The following is a 26,347-nucleotide window of genomic DNA, read 5'->3' as shown; positions in this document are numbered from 1 at the left end:
CAAGCCATTCACAGTCTTTGTTTAGTCCAGAGCTGATGGTGACAAGCCAGTCATGCACTATTCTTGAGAAAGTGGCCGGCTTTCAGGATTGAGTAATGAGATATGGAGCTTCTCAACTTATTTGACCATTAAGACTCAGCTCAGTTTTGCTGTAACCAGAAGGGTGTTACGCACAGCTGGCCAGCTGTGCGGAAGCTCATTTGGAATGAGTTTGGGAGGTCACAGTTTTGCTCTCAGTGGACAAGCATCCACATAACTGCCAATGAAGCCTTTTGTTAGGATTCTCAGAGCAGTCAACAGGGCTCAGCTACCCTTTTGCCTGTACTTGTGGTCATTCCAGGGCACGATTTAGGAATATTAGTGGCACAGGGCACATAAAAGCCACATTGCTTCCCATGCTGTACCTGTTCTGCAGTGATATGAAGGATTTCTGCTTCAGGTCTGCCAATCCTGTGTATTATCAGTACTAAATGTCAAAAAGAGGGAAAAGGGCAAGTTACTTTTACAACAAGATACGTGTCTTTGCTAAGGACTGTCCCAACTTAAAGTCACTATCACCTCTGCACTGAACAATTTGCAGTTCTATTAAATACCCCCCCGCCCATGCCCCTTATTCGAGAAAGGACATTTGGCTGATACAAGAGCAAGAGGGGAATGGCTTGGGATAAAATGGTCAAGCCGGAAAGTATGAGTGTAAGCAGTTCACTTTCGCCCATTAAGAATTTGGTCTTGATTCTGACTTTTATAAGATTTTAAACACTGGTCTGGAAGAATTTTGTAAGTCTGTGTGTCTTGGAAGTGGTGATGGTTTGGAGACAAAGTTTGAAAAATTGCTTTCTTCATCTACTCCTTCTGAAGACCTGTTAAGCAGTGAACCAAGCCTGCAAGATCCTAAATCCTTCAAGATAACTTATTTTAAAACTTAACATCTATCCAGTTGGACTGCAGGCACTGAATCATCACCTATTGGTTTGAGAAGGGGACTGGGAACCAGGAACTCCCAACTTCTAATCCTAAATCAGACATGGTCTGTAGTCCTGGGAAAGTCAAAGAAAGTTAGAACTAGAGAGACCTCGAGAGGTCATCTAGTCCAGCCCCCTGTATTGTACCGAGGCAGGACCAAGGACACCTAGATCATCTCTCAAAGGTGTTTGTCTAACCTGTTCTTAAAAACCATGGGGATTCCACAACCTCCCTTGGAAGCCTACTCCAGAGGTTAACTACCATTATAGTTCGAAAGTTTTTCCTAACATCTTATCTAAATTTCCCTTGTTACAGATTAAACCAAGTACTTCCTGTCCTACCTTCAGTGGACATGGAGAACAATTGACCACCATCCTCTATGTTAAGGACTGTTACAAATTTGAAGATTTATCAGGTTCCTCCCTCTTCCATCTTTTCTCTCAAGACTAAACATGCCTAGTTTTTTTCAAACCTTTCTTCATAGGTCAGGTTCTCTAAACCTTTTATCATTTTTGCTGCTCTCTTCTGGACTCCCACCAATTTGTCCACATCTTTCTTAAAGAGTGGCAGCGCTCAGAACTGGCCAAAATATTCTAGTTGAGCCCCCAACCAATGCCAATAGAGCAGGACAATTACCCACCATGTCTTACATACAACACTCCTTTTAATACACCCCAGAATAATAGCCTTTTCCGCAACCGCATCACTGTTGAGTCATTTGATTTGTGATCCACTATAGCCCCCAGATCCTTTACAGCACTACTACTGCCTTGCCGGCTATTGCCCATTTTGTAATTGTGTATTTGATTTTTTCCTTCTTAAGCATAGTACTTTGCACTTGTCTTTATTACATTTCATCTTGTTGATTTCAGACCAATTCTCCAATTTGTCAAGGGAGGAGAGGATCAGAATTCAAAACTACAAGTAAAAGCAACCCCCCCCCCAACCCCCAGTTTGACAGCATGTGCAAATCACACTCACTTTTGTCATATGTTTGATGCGTACCTAACCCACAAGAGTGTTGCATGGGCTAGCTGGTGTTTAAAGTGCTTTGCAGATAATGAGCACTATATAAGCGCTCATTGTTAATAAACCGGAGTACCACTCTGCTAGCCATGCTATCTTACTCTTAAGATTTAAAGATATAGTCCCTGATTAATCTAGAAACAGATCCCAAAATAAAGTTTAGATTAAGGCTTTTATACCTTATGGATCTCCTGGGAAGTACATCTAAGGGCTTCCAGTTATTCTTAGCCAAATGGTTACTGGATGGCCCACAAAAGGGCATGCACATTCGTTAACCCCAACAGAATGTATCAGTCAATGTAAGTTTATCTAGCAGCAGGTCTCTCGGCCCATATGGCTCATTTTTAGATATTTCCTAGTTATTCAAAAAAGCATGTTTTGTGCCACCCCGGCTGAAATATGTTTAAAAGCAAGCTGGTTTAATTTTATTTATTTTATATATAGTTCTGAACCATATAGCTAGCAGTATTTTGTCAGGAAGTTTCTTGAATGTCCCCAGCATCATAATGCCCCATCACAGTCTGTAGCAACAGCACCTCAAGCTATGACACAGATCAGGTTACAAAACTCAGATGGGACAGAGAGGTTGCAGGAAAACCCCAAGGTTTTCCAGGAAGTACTGTGGGACCCAATACCGTATGGAAGAACCTCAGGCCATGCCTTGGAAGCCAGCTAATATTTAGAACTATAAGGGGCATCAGATCTACTTTTACAAGGCTTGGTTTAATACTACCACATTTTTCTTCATCCCACCTGTGACTCCAACTAGCTTCTACCATTTTCTTTCCTTTACTAGGAATTCCTTTTCATTCCCATCTCTTCATTCACTTTGTTTCTTTCCCTGCACTCCATATAACATCCTCCACCAAGAGAGAAAGCACTAATTGAATGATTGTGTTACCTTAAGGTTCAGTATTAGCATCTCGGTCAGAGACAAGATCAGAAAGTCCAATATCCTCCATTTTCCTGATCTCTCCCCTCTAAAATAAGACTTTTTTCTGCTATGAGGTAGGGGGACTGGGTATGTCAAGGAATTAGTAGTGAGACAGAGCCTTCTCACCTTCAGGATCTGGGCTGGATTCAACCCAGTGACAATAGAGAATTAGTCACCTTTGGCTTTTCTATGATTTGTGCAAAACAAGTGGGTGTGTTTCAGATCTGTTCCTAGTAGAGTATCCATGTCACAAAATCATCATCAGAATTTCCCCTCCCTGTTGGTAGTCTGAGAGGCAAAGGGGCAAATGCATTTAGAAGACCCTCAAGCAGACACTGGCATAATAATAATAATAGGGGATATACCTGTCTCCTAGAACTGGAAGGGACCTTGAAAGATCAAGAAGTCCAGTCCCCTGCCTTCACTAGCAGGACCAAGTACTGATTTTTGCCCCAGATCCGTAAGTGGCCCCCTCAAGGATTGAACTCACAATCCTGGGTTTAGCAGGCCAATGCGCAAACCACTGAGCTATCCCTCCCCCCTTTGGGAAGAGAGGATTGCTCCCTACCATTGTGCCACATTCTAGGGTAAACTTACACCATTACTACCAATGCAATATCTGCACTGTGGGTAACTTCACTCTGGGTACATGCAACATTGAACTCTTATACTACTAAAAAACTAAAGCAATATAAAACAGGCCAGGGTATTAGGCCACATCAGAACATATTTCCCATACAAACCTCATGCAGTTGTCCTTATAATCAACTCAGTTAATCCAGAACAGATTTTTCCTTTAATTACCTGCCACCCACCGTTCCACAAAGTCTGAAGATACTGCAGATGGGATTTCATCCGTACACTCTTCTCACACTCTTCCCCACCCCAAATTCCCCATTCTCTGTAGCACTTTTTCATAATTCATAACTGAACAATCCTGTGCAAGTGATGCTAGAGAACAGACGAGGTTTAGAAAGGAAGCTGACACTTTGCAATGTTTGATCTCTTAAAGTTTGCAGCCAAAAGTTAATGATCAGCAGAATCCTACAGGCTTTGGCCTCACCAGCCTGCCAGTTAATGTTTGTGGAGTTACAATACTTTAGGAACACAGACAGCAGCAGTTTCCTGGAAAGACACTCCCAAAGCACTCCACAAAAGAGTTACAAGATTTACCAGACCAGTTCACCCAGTGGTCCTGCTAATTGTTCAAGAACACTATGTGCCTTCTTGGTAAACTCCAACTGTTCCCAGCAGGAAGTCACTACAGTTAAAATGCAGATAGCTGTAGTTTTTGATCTATTTTGAATCTCAGAATCCTACTAGATTTTTGTATGAACAGCAGATTTAGTTTAACCCACTAACTAGCTTTCCTCTCCAAAAATCACCCCTCCTACACACCTCTCTTATACATGCATACCTTACTGCATGTATACAAAAGTTTCCTGCGAGCTTGACAGTTTTTGTACTTCAAAGTTAAAATCTGGTATCAGTTACTCTTCAAAAAAGTTCTGCCAATGCCAAGTGAATAGGAGTCCACTAGGAAACCACAGAGGTTGTCATTAAATGAGTGATCTAATCCCAAACCTTTTGGACATAATTCAGGGTTTTCAGACTGTAAATCCAAGGCCAAAAAAAAAAAAGGGGGGGACACACCATTTTTTGATTTCTACCTCCCCATGGTCCTTTCGGAAATACAATTTATCTCAAGGAAAAACTTTCACGACCTTCCCCCTCAACATACAAACTATTTTCACCCATCCAACACAAACTGGTACTCACCAATGCATTAGCTTCACCCACCTCTTTCCCCTATGCCTACCACAATGTCACTGCTCTTTGATAAGATTCCCTTTTTATGAGATTTAGAAAGGAAGGAGAAATAAGCTAGTGGGGAGCAGAAACACAGCACGAGGTGCTGTCAGCAGCAGTCAACTCCTAGGGACAAGGAGAAAGAGAACGGGGACAGAGCTGCTAACACTTCAACAATCTGGGCCATCAGTGAAAGAAGCTGGTTAGCATGGGATTGAGGTAGGTGGGAAAGCAACTAGGGATTTGACAGCACCAGTTCACAATATGGAAGGGTTCTTAGCTTTCTGCCACAGAGGAGTTTGGATGTGCCCAGAATGAACTAACCCACACAACAGATACAGCATGGGCAGTAATATTGCTAACTTAATCTAAATGGCACTTTTCCACAGCCACTCATCCCTAAACTGGCATAATCACTCTCTTGGGATGAGAGGGGAAAATAAGAAGCACAACAGCCCGTAGGTGCAAGTGGCTCACTGGCCTGGCAGAGGAAGGGGTCCAACAGCAGGAGCAACAAAGGCCTGGCAACCCCCAGGCACAGTTTATCAATTCCAAGGCCAAGAGGAACCATTGCGCCCATCTGGTCCGATTTCCTGCATAACACAGGCCACATAACTCCCTCAAAGTAATTCTGTTTGAGCTAGAACACATCTTTTAAGAAAACATCCAGTCTTGGTTTAAAAGTTGCCAGTGACTGAGAATCCATTACCAGTGGTAAATTGCTCCAGTGGTCAACTACTCTCACTGTTAAAAATGTATGCCTCATTTCCTATCTGAATGTGTCCAGCTTCACCTTCCAGCCCTTGGCTCTTGATATACCTTTGTCCAATAGACTGGAGAACCCATTATCAATATTTGTCCCCCATGCAGGTACTTACAGACTTAACCACCTCTTAGTTTAAAGTGAAAGTTAACTAGATGGAGCTCCTTGAGCCTGCCACTAAAAGGCATGTTTTCCAATCCCTTAATTGTGTTGGGGGCTCTTCTCTGAATCCTCTAACTGATCAACATCCTTCTTGAATTGGGAACCTCAGAACTTAGACACAGGATTCCAGTGCAGTCCCACCAATGCCAAACACAGAAGTAAAATATCCTCTCTTCTAGAAAAACGGCTCGGGATTAATTTTTAGGCCCAGCCCAAGCCAGAGAGGGTTGAGTAGTTTTTTTGACCCTACCAATGGTGAGCCAATGCCATAGCTGCCATCACCCCCTCTTGCCCATGGGGTCAGCATGGCACCTACACGTGCAGATGCCCCTATTCCCCATCCACCACTGCCTGTTGTGTGTGCACTGCAGAGTGAGAGGTACCGCCGCGCCTTGGCACACTCAATCTGCAACACACACTGCAGCTAGGGATGGTGGACTGCAGAAAGGCTGCCACTGCTGCATGCAGCTGCCACCACACTGACCCTATGAGGAGGAGGAAGAGAGCAAATCTAACCCCAACTGATCTCGTTCTTTTCCCAACTGATCCAACTCCAACACTTGCAGTGGGTCCCATCGGGTTCAGGTCATGTTGCAGGGCTCCACTCCCTACTCCTAAAATCCTGCAAGTGACTTCTCAGAAGGATCAGCTTGGTTGGGGCAGTGTTTGTGGAGGGTCTTTGTTTTGTTTTTAAACAAACTCAGACATGTACTAGGTTTTCAAACCCAACTGTCCAGAGACGGGTGTCTCTATGGAATAACCCTAGATACCTGGGAGGAACAAAGGAGGTGACAGTCACTTGGCTGGGAGTCAGGAGGAGGGAGGGCAGCACATCACCTGTCAAGGGAGAGGAAGCTGGAAAGGTGTCTATGGGAGAAATGTCAGGGCAAGGGAAATAAGAGGAGAGGGGAAAGTTACCAGACAGGGATGGAGAAGAAAGTGGGGAGAACAGGGAAGGCATGGGGAAGGGGGGCACAGACAGGGAAGGAAGCAGTTATTTAAGAGAGTGGACAAGCAATTACCTGCCAGGGGTCATGCAACGGCAGTAGGTATGCAAAGGGCAGACAGACACGCAGAGGGAGGGGAGGCAGAGGGACAGTTACTTGTTGGGGGCAGGAGGAGAAAGGACTGACACTGTAGGGACAGAAGCAGTTACTTGGGAGCCGTAGGGCAGAGAGTGTAGCAGGGAGGAGAGTAGGTAGTTACTTGTCATGAGAATACAGCAGTGAGGACATGAAGAGGGGGCAGTCACCTGTCAGGGCAGGGGGCAATTGCATGGCAGGACGGGGGGGGGGTAGCAGAAGAAGGATGGGGCTGTTACCTAGCAGGGCTGGGGGCCAGTTACCTCACCAGGGGAGGAGGGCCTGAGGGGCAGAGGGAGTAGTGGCAGAGAAAGGGGGCAGTTACTTGCTAAGGCCAGGGCTGTAGCAGTGGAATTGGGTAGTTGCCTGGTGGGGGGACAGGGTATAGCCAGGGAGGGGGAGCAGTTTTCTGGCAGGGCCAGGGGTGTAATGGGGGAAGAGACAGTTACCTAGCAAGGGGGTAGGGCCAGGGCCAGGGATGTAATAGGGGAGGGGCAATTACCTAGTTGGGGGGGGAGAAGAGACACAGGGCCAGGGGTATAGAGGCGGGCGGGGAAGTCACGGACTGGGTTGGCGGTGTAATAGGTTAGGGAGCAAGGAGGTAGGGTGCAGTTACCTAACCAGGGGGAGGGTGCAGGACAGGAGTATAGTGGCAGGGGGTTGGGGGGCAAGTTAATGGTGGGATGGGGAGGGGAAGGGCGTAGGACAGGCCAGGGTAGTGTGTGTGGAGGTAGGGAGCTAGAGCCGGGGGAGGGGGGAAAGAGATAGCAAGGGAGGAGGAGAGGAGGGGGTAAAGTGAGGAGGGGGCAATTACCTAGACATGGAGAAGGGGAGACAGGAGATGGAGTGGCAGGGGGAGGCAGTTTACCGGGCGGGGGGAGGGGCAGGACAGGGGTATAGTAGGGGAAGGGAGGGAGTTACCTAGCCCGGGGGAGCAGCAGTTACCTGGGGGGTGGGGGGAACAGGGGTTAGTGGTGGGGGGGGGCAGTTTACCTAAGCCGGGGGGGAGGGTGCAGGGGTAACAGTGGGGCGGGGGCGGGCGTTACCTGGCGGGGGGGAAGGGGTAAGGGGTACAGGTGGGCGGTGGGGGGGCGAGGCAGTTACGCTGGCTGAGGGTGGGGGGGGACCAGGGGGGACAGGTGGTGGTGGGGTTGGGCAAGTTACCGGGGCAGGGGGAACAGGGGACAGGGCCAGGGGTGAGTGGGGGAGGGTAGTTACCTAGCCGGGGGAGTGGAGGGGGGCAGGGGTACAGTGGCAGCGGGGGGCATAGACCAGTTACCTGGCGGGGGGAAAGGGGTAGGGGGACAGTGGCGGTGGGGGGCGAGCAGTTACCTGGCGGGGAAGGGGGTAGGGGTAAAGTGGCGGTGGGGGCGAGGCAGTTACCTGGTGGGGGGAAATGGGGTAGGGGTACAGTGGCGGCGGGGGGCGAGGGCAGTTACCTGGCGGGGGAGAGCGAGGTACTAGTTTGGGGGGGCAGTTACCTAGCCGGGGGTAGGGGACAGGGGTACAGTGGCGGCGGGGGGCGAGGCAGTTACTGGCGAGGGTGGGGGACAGGTGGTCAGTATGGTGGGTTTTGGGGCAGTTTGACCGGGGACGGGGGAGGGGGCAGGACAGGGGTGATATGTAGGGGAAGGGGGAGTTACCTAGCCATGGGGGAAGCAGCAGTTATCCTGGCAGGGGTGGAGAGGTAGGGGGTACAGTGTGGTGGGGGCAGTTACCTAGGCCGGGCGGAAGGGGTATAGTGGCGTGAGGGCGAGGGCAGTTCCTGGCAACGGGTGGGGGGGGGACAGGGGGTACAGTGGGTGGTGGGGGCAGTTACCTAGCCGGGGGTGAGGCAGTTACCTAGCGGGGGGGGAAGGGGAGGGTACAAGTGGCGGCGGGGGCGAGGCAGTTACCTGGCGAGGGTGGGGGGAACAGGGGTATAGTGGTTGGGGCGGGGGCAGTTAACCTAGCGGGGGGAAGAGGGGCATGGGGGTACATTGGTGGCGGGGGGGCGAGCAGTTACCGGCGGGGTGGGGGGACAGGGGTAACAAGTGGCGGTGGGGGCGAGGCAGTTTATCCTTGGCGGGGAGGGAAGGGGACAGGGAGTACGTGGCGGGTGGTGGGGGGGCGAGGCAGTTACCATGGCGGGGGGAAGGGGACATGGGGTACAAGTGGCGGTGGGGGGCGAGCATGTTACCTGCGGGGGTGGGGAGAGCAGGAGCGAAGTGCGGGCGGTCGCTGATGTATCGCACGGACGGGAGGGGCAGTACAGGAAGGGGGGGACGCGGGGGGGGCAGTTACCTAGCCGGGGGGGAGGGGGCAAGGGGTATACAGTGGCGGCGGGGGGGGGCAGTGACCCCTGGCGGGGGTGGGGGGGAACAGGGGTTACAGTGGCGGGCGGGGGGGCATGTTACCTGCGGGGGTGGGGGGGACAGGGTACCAGTGGGCGGCGGGGGGGGGCAGTTACCATGGCGGGGGGTGGGGGGGACAGGGGTACAGTGGCGGCGGGGGCGGGCATTTACCTGGCGGGGGGGCGGAAGGTGGGGCAAGGGGTAAAGTAGTGGTGGGGGGCAGTTTACCGTGGCACGGCGGGGGGCGAGCAGTTACGTGGCGGGTGGGGGGGACAGGGGACAGTGGGTCTGGCGGGGGCGAGGCAGTTACCTAGCCGGGGGGGGGGGAAGGGGGCAGGGGTCAAGTGGCGGCGGGGGGGCAGTTACCTGGCGGGTGTGGGGGGGACAGGGGGTACAGTGGCGGCGGGGGGGGGCAGTACTGGGGGTGGGGGGACAGGGGTACAGGTGGCGTGGGGCTGGCGTTACGGGCGGAGGAACAGGACAGGGCCGGGAGTGTAAGTGGGGGAGGGGAAGTTAACCTAGCCGGGGGGGGGGGAGGGGCAGGGGTCAGTGGGCGGCGGGGGGGGGGGGGGGGCGGTGTTAACTGTCAGGCCTCCTCAGCGCGCACGCTCCGCAGCGAGTGGAAGTTGAGAGGCTCCATCCATGCAGGCGACAGCCCGGCCCCCGGGCCGGGCCAGGAGGATCCCTCGGCGGGCGGGTGGGGCTGGCCGCCCTAGCCCCTCGCCATGCTCCGCAGCCCCAGGCTGGCTGGGACTCCCTCCCTCCCCAGCCCCCTCCTCTGTTTATCTCCTCCAGCTGTCTAGGGCTCAGTAAACTCCCCCTGCACTGCGCCTGCGCCACGCTAACTGCGCCACCACCCCTTCCCCGCGGCAGCGCTTACGCCACGCAAACACGCGGATTCGCTTCTAGAATCCCCCTTCCCTCGCTTATCACGTCTATCTGCCCGCGCTCGGAGTGACAGCTGCCCCGACCAAAGGGATTCCCAGCTCGGCAAGCGGTTTGAGCCAATCTGCCCGCAGATGCGTCAAGAGAGGCGGGGGTTGGAGCGCCGCTGCGCCTGCTGGGAGTTGTAGTTTGTGCAAGGAGGGCGGGCGGCCCATGCTAGACTATAAGAGGAGTTGATAAGCGCAAGCCCCGCTGGGGGGCGCGGTGCAAACTGCTACCTCCCTGCCTGTTCATGTGCGCTCTCCTCCAGCCAGGCTCCTGGGCAGCCCCAGCCTCACCCCCTTAGCCTGCCAGGTCCCTAGGCCATGCTGAGCCTACAGCCTCTCCATCCACCCACCAAGTCTTCAGGCCAAGCGAAGCCCCTGGCTCCCTTTCACCCACCCACCCCTCAGGCCCCCTAGGCTTTCCTGAGCCCTGGCCTCTGCCTCCTGCTAGACATGTTTCCTTGGGCCGTCCCCACCCTACACTCCTGCTGCATCCCACAGCAGCCAGGTAGCTCCAAATCCCCATCTCATGCTGTAGTTCTGCATGGCACCTGGTCTGCTTGGAACTCAGCCTCCCAGGCTAGAGTCCTGCTCCAACCCATTATGGTTTCCAAGTGTCCCGCAAGCCCAGTCTCACCTGTTAACACGTTACAGGGTCATTCTCCTCCTGAGCCCCAGCCTTGCGTTCCAGCCCAACAGTGCTGTGTCCTGTCTCCCTTTGGCCTACTCTAGAGCATAGGCTGTTCTGACTCTCTAGCTTGCAGTATTCACTATAAAAGCAGCAGAGAATCCTGTGGCACCTTATAGACTATATCCACCTTCTGCAGTAACACCTCAAGGAGCAACGTGAAATCATCTAGAGTCCAGTGAGGTAAGTGGACATGTCCAAGTCTTGCCAGGAACACCCAAATGCCTAAGCTTGACTCTCTGGTCTGCATACCAAACTGTCCTAGAAATCAAATGAGGAACTTGGTCTTATCTTAGGAAGCTCCAGGCTTGGACCTTTTTGCTGTGTTAAAGTATTTTTTCCAGGTGGTGGCACTGTTTGCAAAAATGGTCCCTTGCTTCATCTTTCAAGCACAGATCCCTGTGGTTCTGAGAGAACTAAACATTGCTCTTTGTTTTACCGACTAACAGAAAATTTTTTTGTGCCTCACTTTTCAGATCAGAGTCCTGGGGCAGGAAATACAATGCTGATTAGGGCTTGTCATGGTAAGTGAGGTTAAGTCACAATCAACTGATTAGAAAAATGCAAAAATTTATAGTTACTAAAATTCCAAGAATCATTAGACTCCATATAAAATCAAAATATCCTTTAGTTTGCAATTAAATATTTTAAATCCTTTACTAATATTTACTAGTTTAAGGTGCATTTAAAACCACAGTCCCATGCCTCCAGGTTCAACCCTGACATCATTGCAGGAGAAAACTGCTTCTGCCTTCTCCAACTTTTGCAGAAGGAGCAGCAGCTTCTTAAAACAGCTACTATATGTAAGCTCCATGAGTGTGTGTCCCCCCTCCACACACACACACTGAAACCCAGAGAACCAATGACCAACTACTATCTCTAATTGGGCAATCGCTTGTTATCTTTTTTGGCTTCCTCTTGTGGTATGTCTCATTGAAAATGGCGATACTATCACCGTCACATCTATCCACTTTCTTGAGAAGGTCTCACAGGACACAATTGACTTTCTCCAGAAACTCTGCAAGATTAACAACCTTCCTCAGAATACTGTCCTTGCCACCATGGATGTCACCTCCCTATACACCAGGGGTCTCAAACTCAAATGACCACGAGGACTAACAATGCGGCCCTCAGGCCAATCTACTAACACCTCATTCCCGCTGCCCTTGCCCCCACTCCACCCCTTCCATAAGGCCCCACTCTGCCTCGCCTCTTCCCACCCCTTCCCTGCCCCTATTCCAACCCCTTCCCCAAAATCGCCACCCCAACTCCGCTCCCTCCCTGCCCCCAGGGGGTGCAGGTGGGGTGTGGCAGGGGCTCAGGGTAGGGAGTTGGGATGTGGGTTGCAGGATGCAGCAAGAGGCTCAAGGCAGGAGGGTTGACTGCAGGAGGGATAGCTCAGTGGTTTGAGCATTGGCCTGCTAAACTCAGGGTTGCGTTCAATCCTTGAGGGGGCCATTTAGGGATCTGGGACAAAATCAGTTGTGTCCTGCTGGTGAAGGCAGGGAGCTGGACTCAGTGACCTTTTGGGGTCCCTTCCAGTTCTGAGATAAGTATATCTCAAAGTTTTATTATTTTATTTATTATTACTGGTGGTGCAGAGCACCCACTAATTTTTCCCTGTGGGTGCTCCAGGGCTGGAGCACCCACGGAGTCGGCACCTATGAGCCTGGGAATTTAAATTCATAACTTTGCTAGATACTAAAATCATGGACTGAATAGAACCAGAAGTACATTCTTTTTGCTGATACAGACTAACATGGCTCCTACTCTGGACTGAATAGAGACACTGGATTTATGGTTTATTATAACAATATATAACCCACTAACCCCCTTTTTTGTCCTATGACTGAAGAGGTGTTAACTGGCCACTTCATCTTGAATGCCTCTTATAAAATGTGTTAACTACTTATGCTAAACAATCTGTTCCACCTTGTATTTAGCTTACCTTTCCCAGACAAGAAGAGCTCTGTGTAGCTCAAAGCTTGTGCCTTTCACCAACACAAGTTGGTTCAATATTCCCTCACCCACCTCATCTGTCTAATATCTTGGGACCAACATGGCTACAACAACACTGCTAACGCCAGATTAAGTCATTTTTTTTTTTTTAAAGTCAGAATCCATTACTCCTGTTCCTATAGCCTAACCTTCTTTACAATATTTTCCAGTTATTTAATGCCTTCCATCTGGGGTTCTCTAAGCACTTTACAAAAACTAATTAAGCCACAGAGGCTCCTAGCACATAGGTGTCATTATCCTATTTAACAGGTGGGGAAATGGAGGAATACAGGGCCTGGTTTTCAGAGGTGGGGGGCATGCACAACTACAACTGAAAGTCCCAAGAGCTGCAGGTTTTCAGGAGGCTCTGAGTGTCAGGTCCTGAGAGTTTGACTTTCTCAAGGTCACACAGGAAATTGGTGACAAAGCTGGGAATGTAACCAAAGTATTCTCCTTCCCACTTGCCTAATATACATGTTATATACATGATCTTTTACACAACTCACTTGAAAGGGGATTGCTGGATTTTCTGTCTTAAGAAACATGCAGGAAGAATGGAATAAAACTGCCTTGAGATGAGAACTGATGATTCTTCCATTTTACAACACTCAAATGAAAATAGACATTTATCACATCATTTAAATTAAATGCTCAATAAACACCCAATTCTTGTCTCCCACTCTCTTTAATAATAAAAAGCCAAAATCTTTGGGTAATAACACACCACTTGAATTGGGAATGTAAACAACGAAATTTGGGAATTTCAAGATTACATTCTCTATTGCAGTGTTAAGGTTTCAGAGTAGCAGCTGTATTAATCTGTATCTGCAAATTTGTTAGTCTCTAAGGTGCCACAAGTGTCAAGTAAGTGATGTTATACATATGCATTATATGAAGACTTATATTCATGAAATTCTGAATGTGCAAGGGGTTGAAATAATCTCATCTAGTTCATATTATATCTTATTAGGGCTTCTGTTATGGAATTATTAGGAAAACAGGTCCCATGTGATCCAGTATCTAGTGTTCTTATATGAGAGAGAACCAAGTAGATTTATCTTATCTGACTGCTTTTATGCACTGAATAAGCTTTGTATGATCAGCATTCTATTTTCATTATGCTTTATTTTTCATTTCCATTTTTAAATTAGCCTCTGTACTTAAATCATAATGCTTTGCACCTGTACAACACCTTGTATGGGAGAATCTGTCTTTTATATGTGTTTATTATTAAGCCTCACAACACTCTGCCAGGTAGACAAGTGACATTACCACCTCTGTCATTCAGAAGAAGAAGCTGGAGTGTAGAGAGAGAGATGAAGTGATTTGCCCAAGGTCACCTAGCAAGTTGATTGCGGAGCATGGAATAGACCCTGCATTTGCAGGTGCTAAATGTTAGCCCACGCCAATTATAATGAAAAGCAAAATTAAATAGTATATTATTTACTTCCCATGTTTTTGCTGCACACATCAGAGGTAGAGAGGAGAAAAGCCACACCATTCCAGTCATCTTTTGGATTGGCTTACAAGGGGATGTGGCGGAGAATCAAGACGGGAAGGACAGCTGCATCTCATCTACTTTGCTCAGCTGATCATAAGTTACAATCAGCTGGGAGAAACAGCGGGAGGATGTAAAAAATCTCTTAAAAGGAGAGAGACATGCTAGGATATTCTTCATGAATGAAAAAAGCAGTAGGAACCAAGAAATAAATGGGTCAGATATAGGGATAGACTGTAGCAGAGATACAAAAACATTAATAGCTGTGTGGTCTAATGGCCAGTGCATGGGCTAGGTAGTCAGGATTTCTGGTTTCTGTGTTGAGATCTTCCACTTCCTCATTATATGATTTAGGACAATGCACAGGGGAGTCGCATCTTATGCAGGGGTTAGGTTCTGAAGTCAGTGCATAAGGCGAAAATCACATAGTCAAACACTCATTGAGTGGAATGGCGGGCGGAATCACCCCCACTGCAGGTACAGTGTATAAATTATTTTTCTCTTTTTTGTTTTTTGTTTTGTCGAGCGCATTTAGTTAAAATCATGTAAGTTAAATGCGCCTATGATGCGACTTCACTGTAGTCTCCCATTTACCCCATCTGTGAGATGGCTATAAATAATGCTTACCTCTCATTCAACAATGTTTGTGAAGCACTTTTTGATCCTCTGATCAAGGATGCCATAGAAGGGCAAGTTATGTTGCAAAATTCCTCCATTATGGCTCCAGTGGGGCTGAATTCTGCATGGACGATGTGCATATATAACTGAGAAAGGGCTTTTGGAACTTGCATAAGGTAAGGCTATTGGTGCTCCCATGAGTTCTAAATTGTGGGATATTAAGTGCATCTTGGTTTGGGATGCTGTGGGAGGGTCTTGCCTTTACTTTCTGAAAAGGAAATTAGAAGGATGACAGGCCCTACCTTCATTGTGTACTTTTAAAGGCCTGTTTGCTTGTTCCATACAGTTGTATTTCTTGCAGATCAGGAAGCTTAAACTGAATTAATTAGGCTTCCTCCTGGCGTGAAGGTAAATGCATGTTCTAAAATTCATAGAGGGTATCTCCGGTAGATAGTTCGACTCCTCCCATAAAATGTGAATCATGAATAACTAGTAGTCTGCACTGGGCCTTGATGAATGGAAGAGTACTGTATGTTTCTGCACTGTAGGGGTCCATCAGGAGATATTGCCCAGCTACAGTTACTTTCAGTCAAGCTGATTGTGAAATGTCTGACCAAAATAGCAAAAAAATTAATTTGGAGCCCACGTCCTAATTGGCAAACATCCTGTTTTCAGAGTCTAGGGAATTTACACCTACTTACCACTATTACTGAGTGATCTAGATAAGTCTGGCACCTTTGTGGAGATGGAAAGATTTAACCTAATTACTCTGGGCACTATTTCCAGAAGAGAACCAGCCCAGGTGAGTGCCCTGGACAAGTGTCTCTTTACCTGCATGTTCCTAGGAATTGTAACTCCTTTTAAAGTTAATGGGAATTTTGCCATTGATTTCTGCAGGAGGAAGATTGTTCCTGCTCCTACTGTAACCAATGGCAAAACTCTCATCATGGTTAATAGTTCAGGAATAGGGCCCTACTCAGGAGCATGTGACAAAGCTCTTTCTATAGATTAAAGTCCAGGACTTCCTTGCAAATGAATTTGCTTGTCCAGTATGTATCATAGAATGTCAGGGTTGGAAGAGACTTCAGGAGGTATCTAGTCCAACCCCCTGCTCAAAGCAGGACCAGCCCCAACTAAATCATCCCAGCCAGGGCTTTGTCAAGCCTGACATTAAAAACCTCTAAGGAAGGAGATTCCACCACCTCCCTAGGGAACCTATTCCAGTGCTTCACCACCCTCCTAGTGAAAAGTTTTTCCTAATATCCAACCTAAACCTCCCCCACTGCAACTTGAGACCATTACTCCTTGTTCTGTCCTCTGATACAACTGAGAACAGTCTATACATCCTCTTTGGAACCCCTTTTCAGATAGTTGAAAGCAGCTATCAACTCCCCCCTCGTTCTTCTCTTCTGCAGACTAAACAATCCCAGTTCCCTCAGCCTCTCCTCATAAGTCATGTGCTCCAGCCCCCTAATCATTTTTGTTGCCCTTCCCTGGACTCTTTCCAATTTTCCCACATCCTTCTTATAGTGTGGGGCCCAAAACTGGACCCAGTACTCCAGGTGAGGCCTCTCCAATGCCGAATAGAGGGGAATGATCACGTCCCTCGATCTGCTGGCACTGCTCCTATTTAACTAGCCCAAAATGCCATTAGCCTTCTTGGCAACAAGGGCCCACTGTTGACTCATATCCAGCTTCTCGTCCACTGTAACCCCTAGGTCCTTTTCTGCAGAACTGTTGCCTACCACTTGGTCCCTAGTCTGTAGCAGTGCATGGGATTCTTCTGTATCCAAGCAGAAGTGAGACGTTAACACAGTTGGCTGTTCCTGTTCAGGCTTGTGATTCATTTGAATGTTCTCTTCTTTCTAGTCCTAGATTAGTCAAGTTTATTCTTCGTTAGTTCTCTTGGGTAACTGCCAGACTGTTAGTTCCCCTACTCTGGAGTAAGGATCTATTGAGCAATGTATCTTTCAGTGATACTCAGCCTCCAGTTCCTGTAGCCTGGTATTCAACTCTCCTCTTCTGTCTATCTAAACTGCAGCACAGCATCCTGGGAGACAATGCTATTTAAAACAAAGACCCACTGAAGTGAATCCAAGGTCCTGAGTCTGCTATGCATGGGACTCTGGTTTGCGTCAGTGGCAGTGTTACAAGCTGAGAATCTGAGTGCCTCACGAACATTCCTGAATTTATCCTCACCACACCCCTGCGAGGTAGGGACGGATCATGCTCCCCATTTTACGTTGGCAGATAAATGGGTGTTTAGTTTTGCACTAAAACAATGCAAAATTCTCATTGATTTCAATGGAGCAGGCCCTGTGTGTTGTGCCTGGGGATGGGTGGCAGAGCCAGGAACAGAGTTCATGTCAGCTGACTCCCAAAAATCACATCCTTCACCACAAAACCATCCACGTTATTGCCATGGTTTTATTTTACAGGTTTGCTTTTCTGGTGGCCCTTTGATTGGATTTAACAGCCAAGAACCAGATTTTTAAAGGTATTTAGGTGCCTGATGATACAAAGGACTTGGCTACGCTTGAGAGTTGCAGCGCTGGTGGTGACTTTACAGCGCTGTAACTTACTCCTGATCCACATTGGCAAGGCACATACAGTGCTTTATCTCCCTGGCTACAGCGCTGCACGTACTCCACCTCGACGAGAGGAATAAAGAGAACAGCGTGCTGGAGTACCAATGTAAACGGTGATCTTACTACGGTGTAACTGACCTCTGGAACCTTCCCATAATGCTTTTAAGTAAAGAGAACACTATTTGTTTGTTGCAATGCCTCTCTGTTTTGTTGTTAACTTGGGGCTCCAGGAGCTGCTTATCTAAAAAACAAACACAGCTACTGTTTGCAGTGAATGAACAGAGGCAGGGGGATCCCTTTGGAACGTCCACAGCTAGTGTTTGCTTGAGGAGAGAGGCAGCATGGCAGGTGGAGTCCGTTTCGGAGCAGCTGCTTATCTGGTCTGTGAGGAAAAAAACAGAGGGCTATTTGCATTTAGTGAATGAGAGAGGGGTAAGGGAAGGGGTTGGAACTTGCAAGGCAGGGAGCTGAAAGTGTCAGCTCCAAAAATCCACTCTGTCTCCCTCATGCTCCGTCACACTCCACCCTGCCCCCCTCTTTGGAAAAGCAGGTTGCAGTCACTTGAACGCTGGGATAGCTGCCCATAATGCACCACTCCCAACTCCGCTGCAAATGTGGCCACACTGCAGCACTGGTAGCTGTCAGTGTGGCCATACTGCAGCACGTTCCCTGCTCAACTGTACGAAGACAGGTTTAACTCCCCGCGCTGTACACTGCAAGTGTAGCCAAACCTAAGTCACCTACGTCTTGGCTACACTGGCGCGTTACAGCGCTGCAACTTTCTCGCTCAGGGGTGTGAAAAAAACACCCCACTGAGCGCTGCAAGTTATAATGCTGCAATGTGCCAATGTAAACACTGCCCCAGCGCTGTAAGCCAGTCCCCATGGGGAGGTGGAGTACCTGCAGTGCTGGGAGAGCTCTCTCCCAGTACTGGCTGGCACTGCGACCACACTTGCACTTCAAAGCGCTAGCCATACCCCTAGTCATCTAACTCCAAGGGGAGTCAGAAGGGGTGGTGCATGAATGGTTGGCTCGGGGAGGCTAGTCCCATCCCCACCCCTTCTGCCCAAGGCCACCAGCTCCTGCCCCAGCCTACCCACTCTCCAGCCCCGGAACACCAGGCAGGTGGTGTAGCCCCAGCCCAAGCTGGAAGCCACAGCACAGGGGAAGGCGAGCGGCAGAGCTGGGACTGGAGGTGGAGTATGGATGGGGCCAGGCCGTGCCTGGCTGTTTGGGGAGGCTCAGCCTCCCCCAACCTGTGATACCCGCCACTGCTGCTCCCGGCTGGTGGGTGCTGCTGTGGATGCAGCTGCACCCCAGCCGCTGCCTGCCTCTAATTTTTTACATCCATGTGTGGAATGAAATTTGTTATGTGCACCAATATGGAGGTGATGTGTGGTGGAGGTGGTGCCAAGGGGTTTGGAGTGTGGGAGGCGGCTCAGGGCTGGGGCAGAAGGTTGGGGTGCAGGGGGTGAGGGCTCTGGCTAGGGGTGTGGGCTGTGGGGATGAGGGTTTGAGGTGCAGGCTGCCCCGGGGCTGCAGTGGAGAGGGAGAATGCCCTCCATCCCTCTCTCACCACAGCAGCTCAGGGCCAGGTAAGAGGCGCCTCTCCCAGGCCATGGCAGCTCCAGTGGGTCTGGGCTGGGCCAGGGGAGGGGCGCCTCTCCCCAGCTGCACAGCTTATAGGGAACTTAACCCACCACCCATGGGAGTTAGGTGCTTTTGTAAATCCTACGAGGCACCTATCTTCACCTTTAGGCACCTAAATACCTTTAAAAATCTGGTCCCAAGAGGCTGTGTAGGTCTTCAGGTTTGGCCAGGTCTGGTACATTGGCTGTATCCTTGGTAGTAAATCTCCTTTCTACTTTTATACATGCATAAAAAGTCAATTGGTCTTTGCTGGTTTGTTTTCACAGTGTCCAGTGCTCCTTGGTATGCTTTGCTGCATGAATTTCCTTGCTGTGTTTATTTGATAGACTGTACATGCTGGAGCTTGAATTCCAGGGAGCTTGCTGGGCACAGAAGTTGTTTGCATGAGTTTGTCTGTTTTATGTGTGGCTATTCTCTCTCTCTGTATTGAGGTGCCCATCACCATGGTGCCTCTCCTTCTCATGCTCCATTAAAGATCCCATGGCACTTTTCTTAAGAGCTGGATTTTGTCCCTTGGCTACCCACTCCCCCATCTCTTCCATGGCTGTTCCTGCTAAGGGGTTGATACCTACTCCCCAGAGGTGGCCGCATTTCTATACCTGGGATTGTCTTGACTTTAGGGGGCTGAACCCTGTGTCCTAAGGGTCACTCGCAGGAAGAGCAGGTTCCTTGAAAGCTGGCCGGGGCGCGCACTTGCCCTGGATGCTGGGGGTGCCCCATGAAACCTGCATGCCCCTGGGTAGGGCTAGGACTAGGGCCAGCCCAGCCCTCCCGCCTTCTCTCTTCCTTCGGGTGGCAGCGGGACCCTGTGCATTGCTGCTCCCGGCCGGTGGGTGCTGCTGTGGATGCGGCTGCGCCCCGGCCGCTGCCTGCCTCTCCCCGCGTCCTTGTCTCGGCGGCTATAAGGCTGGGAGCCGGCGGGCGGGCAGGAGCTGAGCTGCGCTGCGGGGACTCCCTGGCGCCCCGATCCCCTCTGCCCGGAACCCCGGGGCGGGCCGCGCAGCCCGGCAGCCGGCTTTCCCCCGCCGGAGGGAGGGACCTGGGCGAGCCCTTCTCCGGCAGAGAGGAACCGGCTTCTCCGGGGCGCGGGCTGCACCCTTGGCTCCGCCGGCCCGGGGCTCCCCGGGGGGCTGCTGCTCTGCGCTCCCGCCGCTGGCGGAGCGGGGGAGGGTGGCTGGCATTGCATTTGGCTCCGCAGGACTCTCGCTTTCCTGCCTGCAGTCTCTGCCCCTCCCCGGGGAAGCGGCCGGCCCAGGGCTGGGCCCCGGAGTTATAGATTTATTTGGTTAAATCCACTTTCCAGGGGAAGACTGGAGCGGTCTGGTGGTGGCTCGGTCCCCTTCTCCCCTCCCCTCGCGCTCTCTTGTCCTCTGCAGCGGCCCCTTTGCGCTCCCCATGAAGCCCTCCGGGACAGGCTTCCTCTGAAATAGCCGGGCAGTGGGGCCCTCTCCTAGGGGACAAGGGAAAGATGCAGGCGAAAGGCTCCCGTGGGGCCCCATCCCTCCGTGCTGTGCCCTTTTTGTTCCTTGTGGCAGCCCTCCTAGGGCTGCTGCCCTTGCTTCACAGCCATGGGTTGCAGTCTAATCCGATGATGGCCTCTGAGCCACCCCACCACTACCCAGCAATCATCAGTGGAAGTGAACCTGGGGTTATCACGGCAGCCCCTCTGGATGTCTCCCAAGAGATTCGCCCTCTGCCCAACCACTCCAGCCCTGGGCACGCCAAGTACCGGAAAGCCTTTCCTGTCCTGGGCATTGACTACACCCATGTGCGGATACCGTTTGAGATCTCCCTCTGGATACTGCTGGCATGTCTCATGAAACTGGGTACGTTGGCACCACTTCTCTGCAGGCGGTTTGGGTGGAGGGTATGTATACAGTGCCCAAGCTTGCAAGCTTAGGAGTCGGGACTCCTGGGTTCTCTTCCTGATGAGTATCCCAGTGATCTCGGGGAAAGTGCTCAACCATTCTGTGCTTTCCACTCTATAAAATGAGTATAAAACTTGCTTCACAAGGGTGTTGTAAGATTCATTGGTAAAGGTCTCGGAGATCTGTGGATGAAATATGGTATAGAAGTCGCAACGGTTGACCATTCTGTTACAAATATATTCAGATGGATCAGTTAACAATCACTTCTGTTTCCTTTTCCAGCTGACCTTCCTCAATGGGGAGGGATAGTCCAGTGGTTAGGGCTCTAGCCGGCAACTTGGGAGACCTGGTTTCAGTCCCTTGTCCTGCTACAGACCACCTGTGAGATCTTTAGCAAGATACTTAGTTTCTCAGTGCCTCAGTTCCCCACCTGTAGGATAAGGATAATTGCACTTCCTCTCTCTCAGGTGTGCGGTGGGATAAATAAGTTAAACATTGTGAGGTGCTCAAGTACTCTAAAAGTTGGGGCATATAAGTACCTAGATACCATGGAGAGAGAACCATCCCAAACAGGGTCTGATATACTGAGGTTCTGACAGAGAATCTCTCAGAACTTCTGTAGCAGGATTAATACTAGATGAATTCTCCAGTATCTGATGTGTGCACACTTGGTGCTATCCCATGCCTAGATTTCAAAGCTGGCTTTTGACTCTCAGTATGGACGTCAAACTGGCCGCTCTCCAACTGGTGACATCTCGGTTTATATTCTGTCGTAATGCCAAGAGTGCGGATGAAGTGTCTGCCGCTTCCTGTTTTGGATGGTCATGGGGGAGGAAATCTGCATTTCCTTCATTTCATTCCTGACTCTTACCATTAATTATTTTAAACCTAACCCTCCTAGAGGCTCTTCTGTAGTGCTCTGTAATTTGCTGAATCTTGCACCAGAATCCTGTCAGACTCTGAGAGCTAATAGAAAGTTTGGTGCTTGGGCTGGGAAATCTCATGGCTGGCTATGCCTGCCCTGGTTCTGGTGTAATAGACTCCGGACACTGGACTGGTAATTCAGGGCAAATGGCTGATCGCTGCCTGAGATTACAGAAATGTTTTTTCCCCCAAAGTTGGTGTGGATGGGGAGTGTATGTGTAGATATGAACAACTTTCAATACTTTTCTGTGGGCCTCTTAACCTTTTATTTGAATCTAGGGATAGAAGTGTTAACATTTAGGCTCAGAAGACTTCCATGTGTGTGTCTGTGTACGATCTAGTGGTTAGAGCAGGTATGGAATCAGGACTCCTGGGTTCTGTCTCCCCCCACAACTCAGACATTAACTTGACAAGTCTTTTCAGGTGCTCTTAAATATCCTTAGAAGAAGGTGCCAGACAAATGCTGTTGCTTTTCTCTTCATAGCCATAGTCCCCTCTCAGCTGGCATGTGTTCCATATGTTAAGTAACTTGTAGTAACTGATTCCAGTTCCTTCACTGCATTTACAGACTTCCTTAACTCTATTGGGTGGACCAATCAGGAGTCTCGTCGCACCTTAAAGACTAACAGATTTATTTGAGGATAAGCTTTCGTGGGTAAAAAACCCACTTCGGCCGTTGCATCTGAAGAAGTGGGGTTTTTACCCACGAAAGCTTATGCCCAAATAAATCTTAGTCTTTAAGGTGCTACTAAACTCCTAGTTCTTGTGGATACAGACTAACACAGTGATTCTCAAACTTTTGTACTGGTGACCCCTTTCACATAGTAAGCCTCTGAGTGTGGCCCCCTGTATAAATTAAAAACACTTTTAAATATGTTTAACACCGTTATAAATGCTGGAGGCAAAGTGGGGTTTGCGGTAGAGGCTGACAGCTTGCGACTCGCCACATAATAGCCTCACGACCCTCTGAGGGGTCCCGACACCCAGTTTGAGAACCCCTGGACTAACACATCTACCCCTCTAATACTCTATTGGCTAGAGAAACCAGAAACCTCCATGCGCTGATAGAAGAGGGGGTGCTGCTGTTTATTCTGGTCTTTAGCCACACAGAACCTGGCTTCAAAACTGTTAGTGTGTCTCAAGGCATGCTTTGTGGTTGGTGTGCAAGATATGAAACTGGTGTTTGCCGGTGAAAAGCACCAGGACAGGCAGCAGAAATACCCTATAAGGAAATATGTTGTGCTGAGGGTGGGGAATGGGGTTAGGGAATTTCTAATTTCCAGTACGTTTGCTGGCTGTCATCTTTTGTGAGCGTCTTCATTTATCAGAGTGATCTGTAGTGTCTATGCAGAGGCTGCAGATTCTGCAGAACTCTAGTTGTGGGTTAGGGCTGTTTGTGCTGTTTTAAGGTTGTTTTTAGTCAGTAGCAGAGTCTGTCACTTCTTACACATCGAAGGTATTGTGGGAGTCTGGGTGTTCGGGGTACATGTTTTAGGAGGACCAGTCTTGCAGCTTTTCAAGGGTGTCTGAGAACCCATTGCAGGTAACTGAGGTGTTGGGGACACAGCCTAGGTTGCCTTACTCCTGTTAGGAGTTCTGGCTGTAGATCAAAGATGGAACATCCTCTTCTTTGGCCTTATTTCCAAGGGATTTGATGCTGGGTCAGATCAGCATGGGTGAGAATAACTGCCTTAGTGTGTTTCTGGGTCTTAGCTCATAGTTCCCGATTGCACCCCCTTAAACTAGTGGTTTAATGGTATAAACCAATGTTTTCCAAATGAATGAGTTGCTAACATCATTGCTATGGTAGTATCTGTTTGCTGTCTTTTAGAGCAGTGGTTCACAACGTGGCGTCTAGGGCCCCCTGTGGGGCCGTGAGCAGGTTTCAGGGGGTCCACCAAGCAGGACCAGTGTTAGACTAGCTGAGGCCCAGGGCAGAAAGCCGAAGTCCCACTGCATGGAGCTGAAGCCTGAGGCCCTGAGCAACTTAGCTTCATGGTGCCTCCCTGTGGCATGGGGGCCCCCAGGCAATTGCCCACCTTGCTACCCCTTAACGTCAGCCCTGGCTTTTATATGCAGAAAACTAGTTCTTGTGGGACTGGTGGGCCATGGAGTTTTTGTAGCATGTTTGGGGGCCTCAAAGAAAGATTGAGAACCCCTGAGTTAGAGAACATGTCCCCGCTTCTGGGAGGAGCTCACTCACTGGCAGGAGCTTACTCTGCGCTCCCAGCCCCACCCCTGTAGCTCATGGTGTTCTGGCTGCGTAATTCAGTCTTCAGACAGATAGGCAAGTCTGTAATTGTGGGTGCTGATACAGATCAGTGCAGTGGAATCTAAAATGACAGGACTTGGGAGTTCCAGGTTTGATTAACCAGATCAAGGATTCATCCTCCAAATCTTTCATGTTTACTCTCCCCACAAGGCCTTATATGAAGTAAGGGCAGGATGGGAATGGCTAATGGCAATAGTGTTTAGCACTGTATATGGTTCTCTTTATTTTCAAAGCCCTTCGCAAACTTTGACTTATACCTGTGAAAGCCCTGAGTGGTGAGTAATTACTGTTATCTTACAGGTAGGGAAACCGGTGCGGTGAGTTTGTGACTTGCCCATAACCATGCAGGGAAACAGTCTGGGGAGCCGGGATTACAATTCAGGAACTTCTGTTTTCTAGTTCTGAGTTTAGTCCACTGGCCCAGGCTGCCCCTCAACAGAGGCAGGGGCTGATGATTGAATCAGCTCGTCTGAATAATGATGCCTGGGCTATTGCAGAGACCTGCGGGACAGGATTAAAATCCTTGGAAGTGCTGTTATGGATACCTATAACTGGTGGCAATATGGATGGGCTGCTTGGTGCACACTGAAGGAACTGGAAAAGAAGCTGAAGAGCTTGGAGTAAAAAATTAATGGGCTATTATCAGGGTCAACAGACCCCAGCTATACTTTGTCATACTCCTCAATCCCTCCCCCCCCCCCGCCCACTTCCTGATTTTTAAAAACTCCTTTCCTCTCTTAAGGAATCCCTTGGGGTATCTTTGTATGGTGATTTAATCTGTGCCAAGCCAGCACTTGAAGAGCCTTAGCGTCCTAGTTGCTTGGCCTACCAGCTCAGTCTTGAGGGACCTGATTCCTTAGGATCTCAGGCACGTGCACAGTGGCTGACTTTGGCACGCTCGTCTTGTGACGTGCCTCAAAGAGCAGCTGTCTTGCAAATTTCAGTTACCAGCCGGCTTGTGAGAATGTAACCGGCACTAGAAGTGAGCACTAGTGTAACACAAACACACTTGTGGCTGTGATCTCCACCAGCCATGGAGACTAGGATTGTTACTGGCTCACCTAGTCTCAACACCTGAGGTTAGGATTGATGCTGATGTATTAAGTGGCGTTTTAAGATGGAATCCTCAGTGAAATGCATCAGAATAGGCTATGGGAATGTAAGTTGAAATGCCTCCTATGCCCCATGTAACATGTGGGAAATGTGTTGTAACAGTTTTGTTTCATTTGTCTAGATGGAACCATATCATGGTATAACCATAATAGATTATGGAAGACATTACACCCCTAATCTTCATTTGGGATCTTAGTTATATGGAGTCTGGTGCCAGCTGTGTTAGTGGAAACCAAATTATTGTAACATTATTTGCCGTGTGGCGAGTTCAGTTGTGTAGATGGACCCTTGATCACCACCCACGCAGGAGGAGATAGTGGTAGCTAAGCTTCTAACCAGTGTTTCTGCAGTGCAAAGAACCCTCCATCTGTGTGAACCAGGCACAGATTTCCCCTGGCTTTGGCACTGAGTCTTGGGTAGGGCATTTGGGGTAGAAATTTCAAGATGGTTTCTCACATGGCCTCACTGAAGACAAAACTGGGTTCTTGTGCTGTTGATTCACCTTCTCTCCCACTCACTCTTTCATTTTTATTATTTCAGGTTTCTCGTAAGTCTTTCTTTACGCCCTGCCTGCTTACAGGGTTGTTAGCTAATTTTCTCTTAGTGCAACATCAGTTGGTAGGACTAGAATTGCTGGTGACTTCAGAACTCAAGGTTAGAGAGAGGGAGCTGACCTTCAGTGCCAGTGCTTCAGGAGACAGGCATTTAATTCAGACATAAATAAATATTTCTCATTTCCACTGAAATGGAAAGAATGAGCAAGGAATGCAAATAAAGTCTTAATAACGAATTGCAGTAATAGTATCCGTCATGGTGGCTCTTTTCAGTGCCAGACTATAGCAGAATAGGCCAGGGACTGGCAGTCAGGATTCTCCTCTACCACAGGTTTGCTGTTTGGCCTTGGGTAAGTCACTTCACCTGGGTGCCTCACTTTCCTGACCTGGGCAGTAAAAATACGTTGCAGGAGTGTTGAGGTTTAACTGTGTCAATCAAGCACTTGGAGATCCCCCATCTGTTTAATAGAGGTGCAAAATATTACTGCCCTGTGTTGGGAATTGTCCTGGTTCAAGGTGTGGCAGCATGTCTGATCCTTTCTCTCTAAGCCTTCCATATTGCACTGAAGATGTGA

At 49.3% G+C, this 26,347-nt stretch overlaps 2 protein-coding genes across 6 annotated transcripts in view; one reads left to right on the top strand and one right to left on the bottom strand.

The window, feature by feature from the left end:
- Positions 1-10,018, bottom strand: part of WDTC1 (WD and tetratricopeptide repeats 1) — a 42,228-nt gene extending 32,210 nt beyond the window's left edge. The window contains exons 1-2 of one of the 4 annotated variants that reach the window (XM_075060835.1): positions 9,657-10,018; positions 405-466 (exon numbers count right to left, since the gene is read on the bottom strand). The gene's annotated coding sequence lies outside the window, so the exon portion shown is untranslated. The remainder of the gene's footprint in view (positions 1-404; positions 467-9,656) is intronic. The other 3 variants (XM_032802895.2, XM_032802893.2, XM_075060837.1) reach the window with 3 other exon arrangements.
- Positions 10,019-10,171: 153 nt separating this feature from the next.
- The window catches only part of SLC9A1 (solute carrier family 9 member A1), a 63,420-nt gene continuing 47,244 nt past the window's right edge, over positions 10,172-26,347 (top strand). The window contains exon 1 of one of the 2 annotated variants that reach the window (XM_075060834.1): positions 10,172-10,872. Coding sequence is in view for 1 of the 2 variants with exons in the window: in XM_032802892.2 (XP_032658783.1) it covers positions 20,510-20,867 (358 nt within the window). In the remaining variant the exon portion in view is untranslated. Of the gene's footprint in view, positions 10,873-20,103; positions 20,868-26,347 lie in introns of those variants that run through there. The other variant, XM_032802892.2, reaches the window with a different exon arrangement.

Source organism: Chelonoidis abingdonii, chromosome 25, assembly GCF_003597395.2.
Source record: "Chelonoidis abingdonii isolate Lonesome George chromosome 25, CheloAbing_2.0, whole genome shotgun sequence".
In the NCBI taxonomy this organism is placed as follows: Eukaryota; Metazoa; Chordata; order Testudines; family Testudinidae; genus Chelonoidis; species Chelonoidis abingdonii.
Note: the sequence above shows the minus strand (reverse complement) of the source record. Positions and strands in the feature narration are given on the sequence as shown.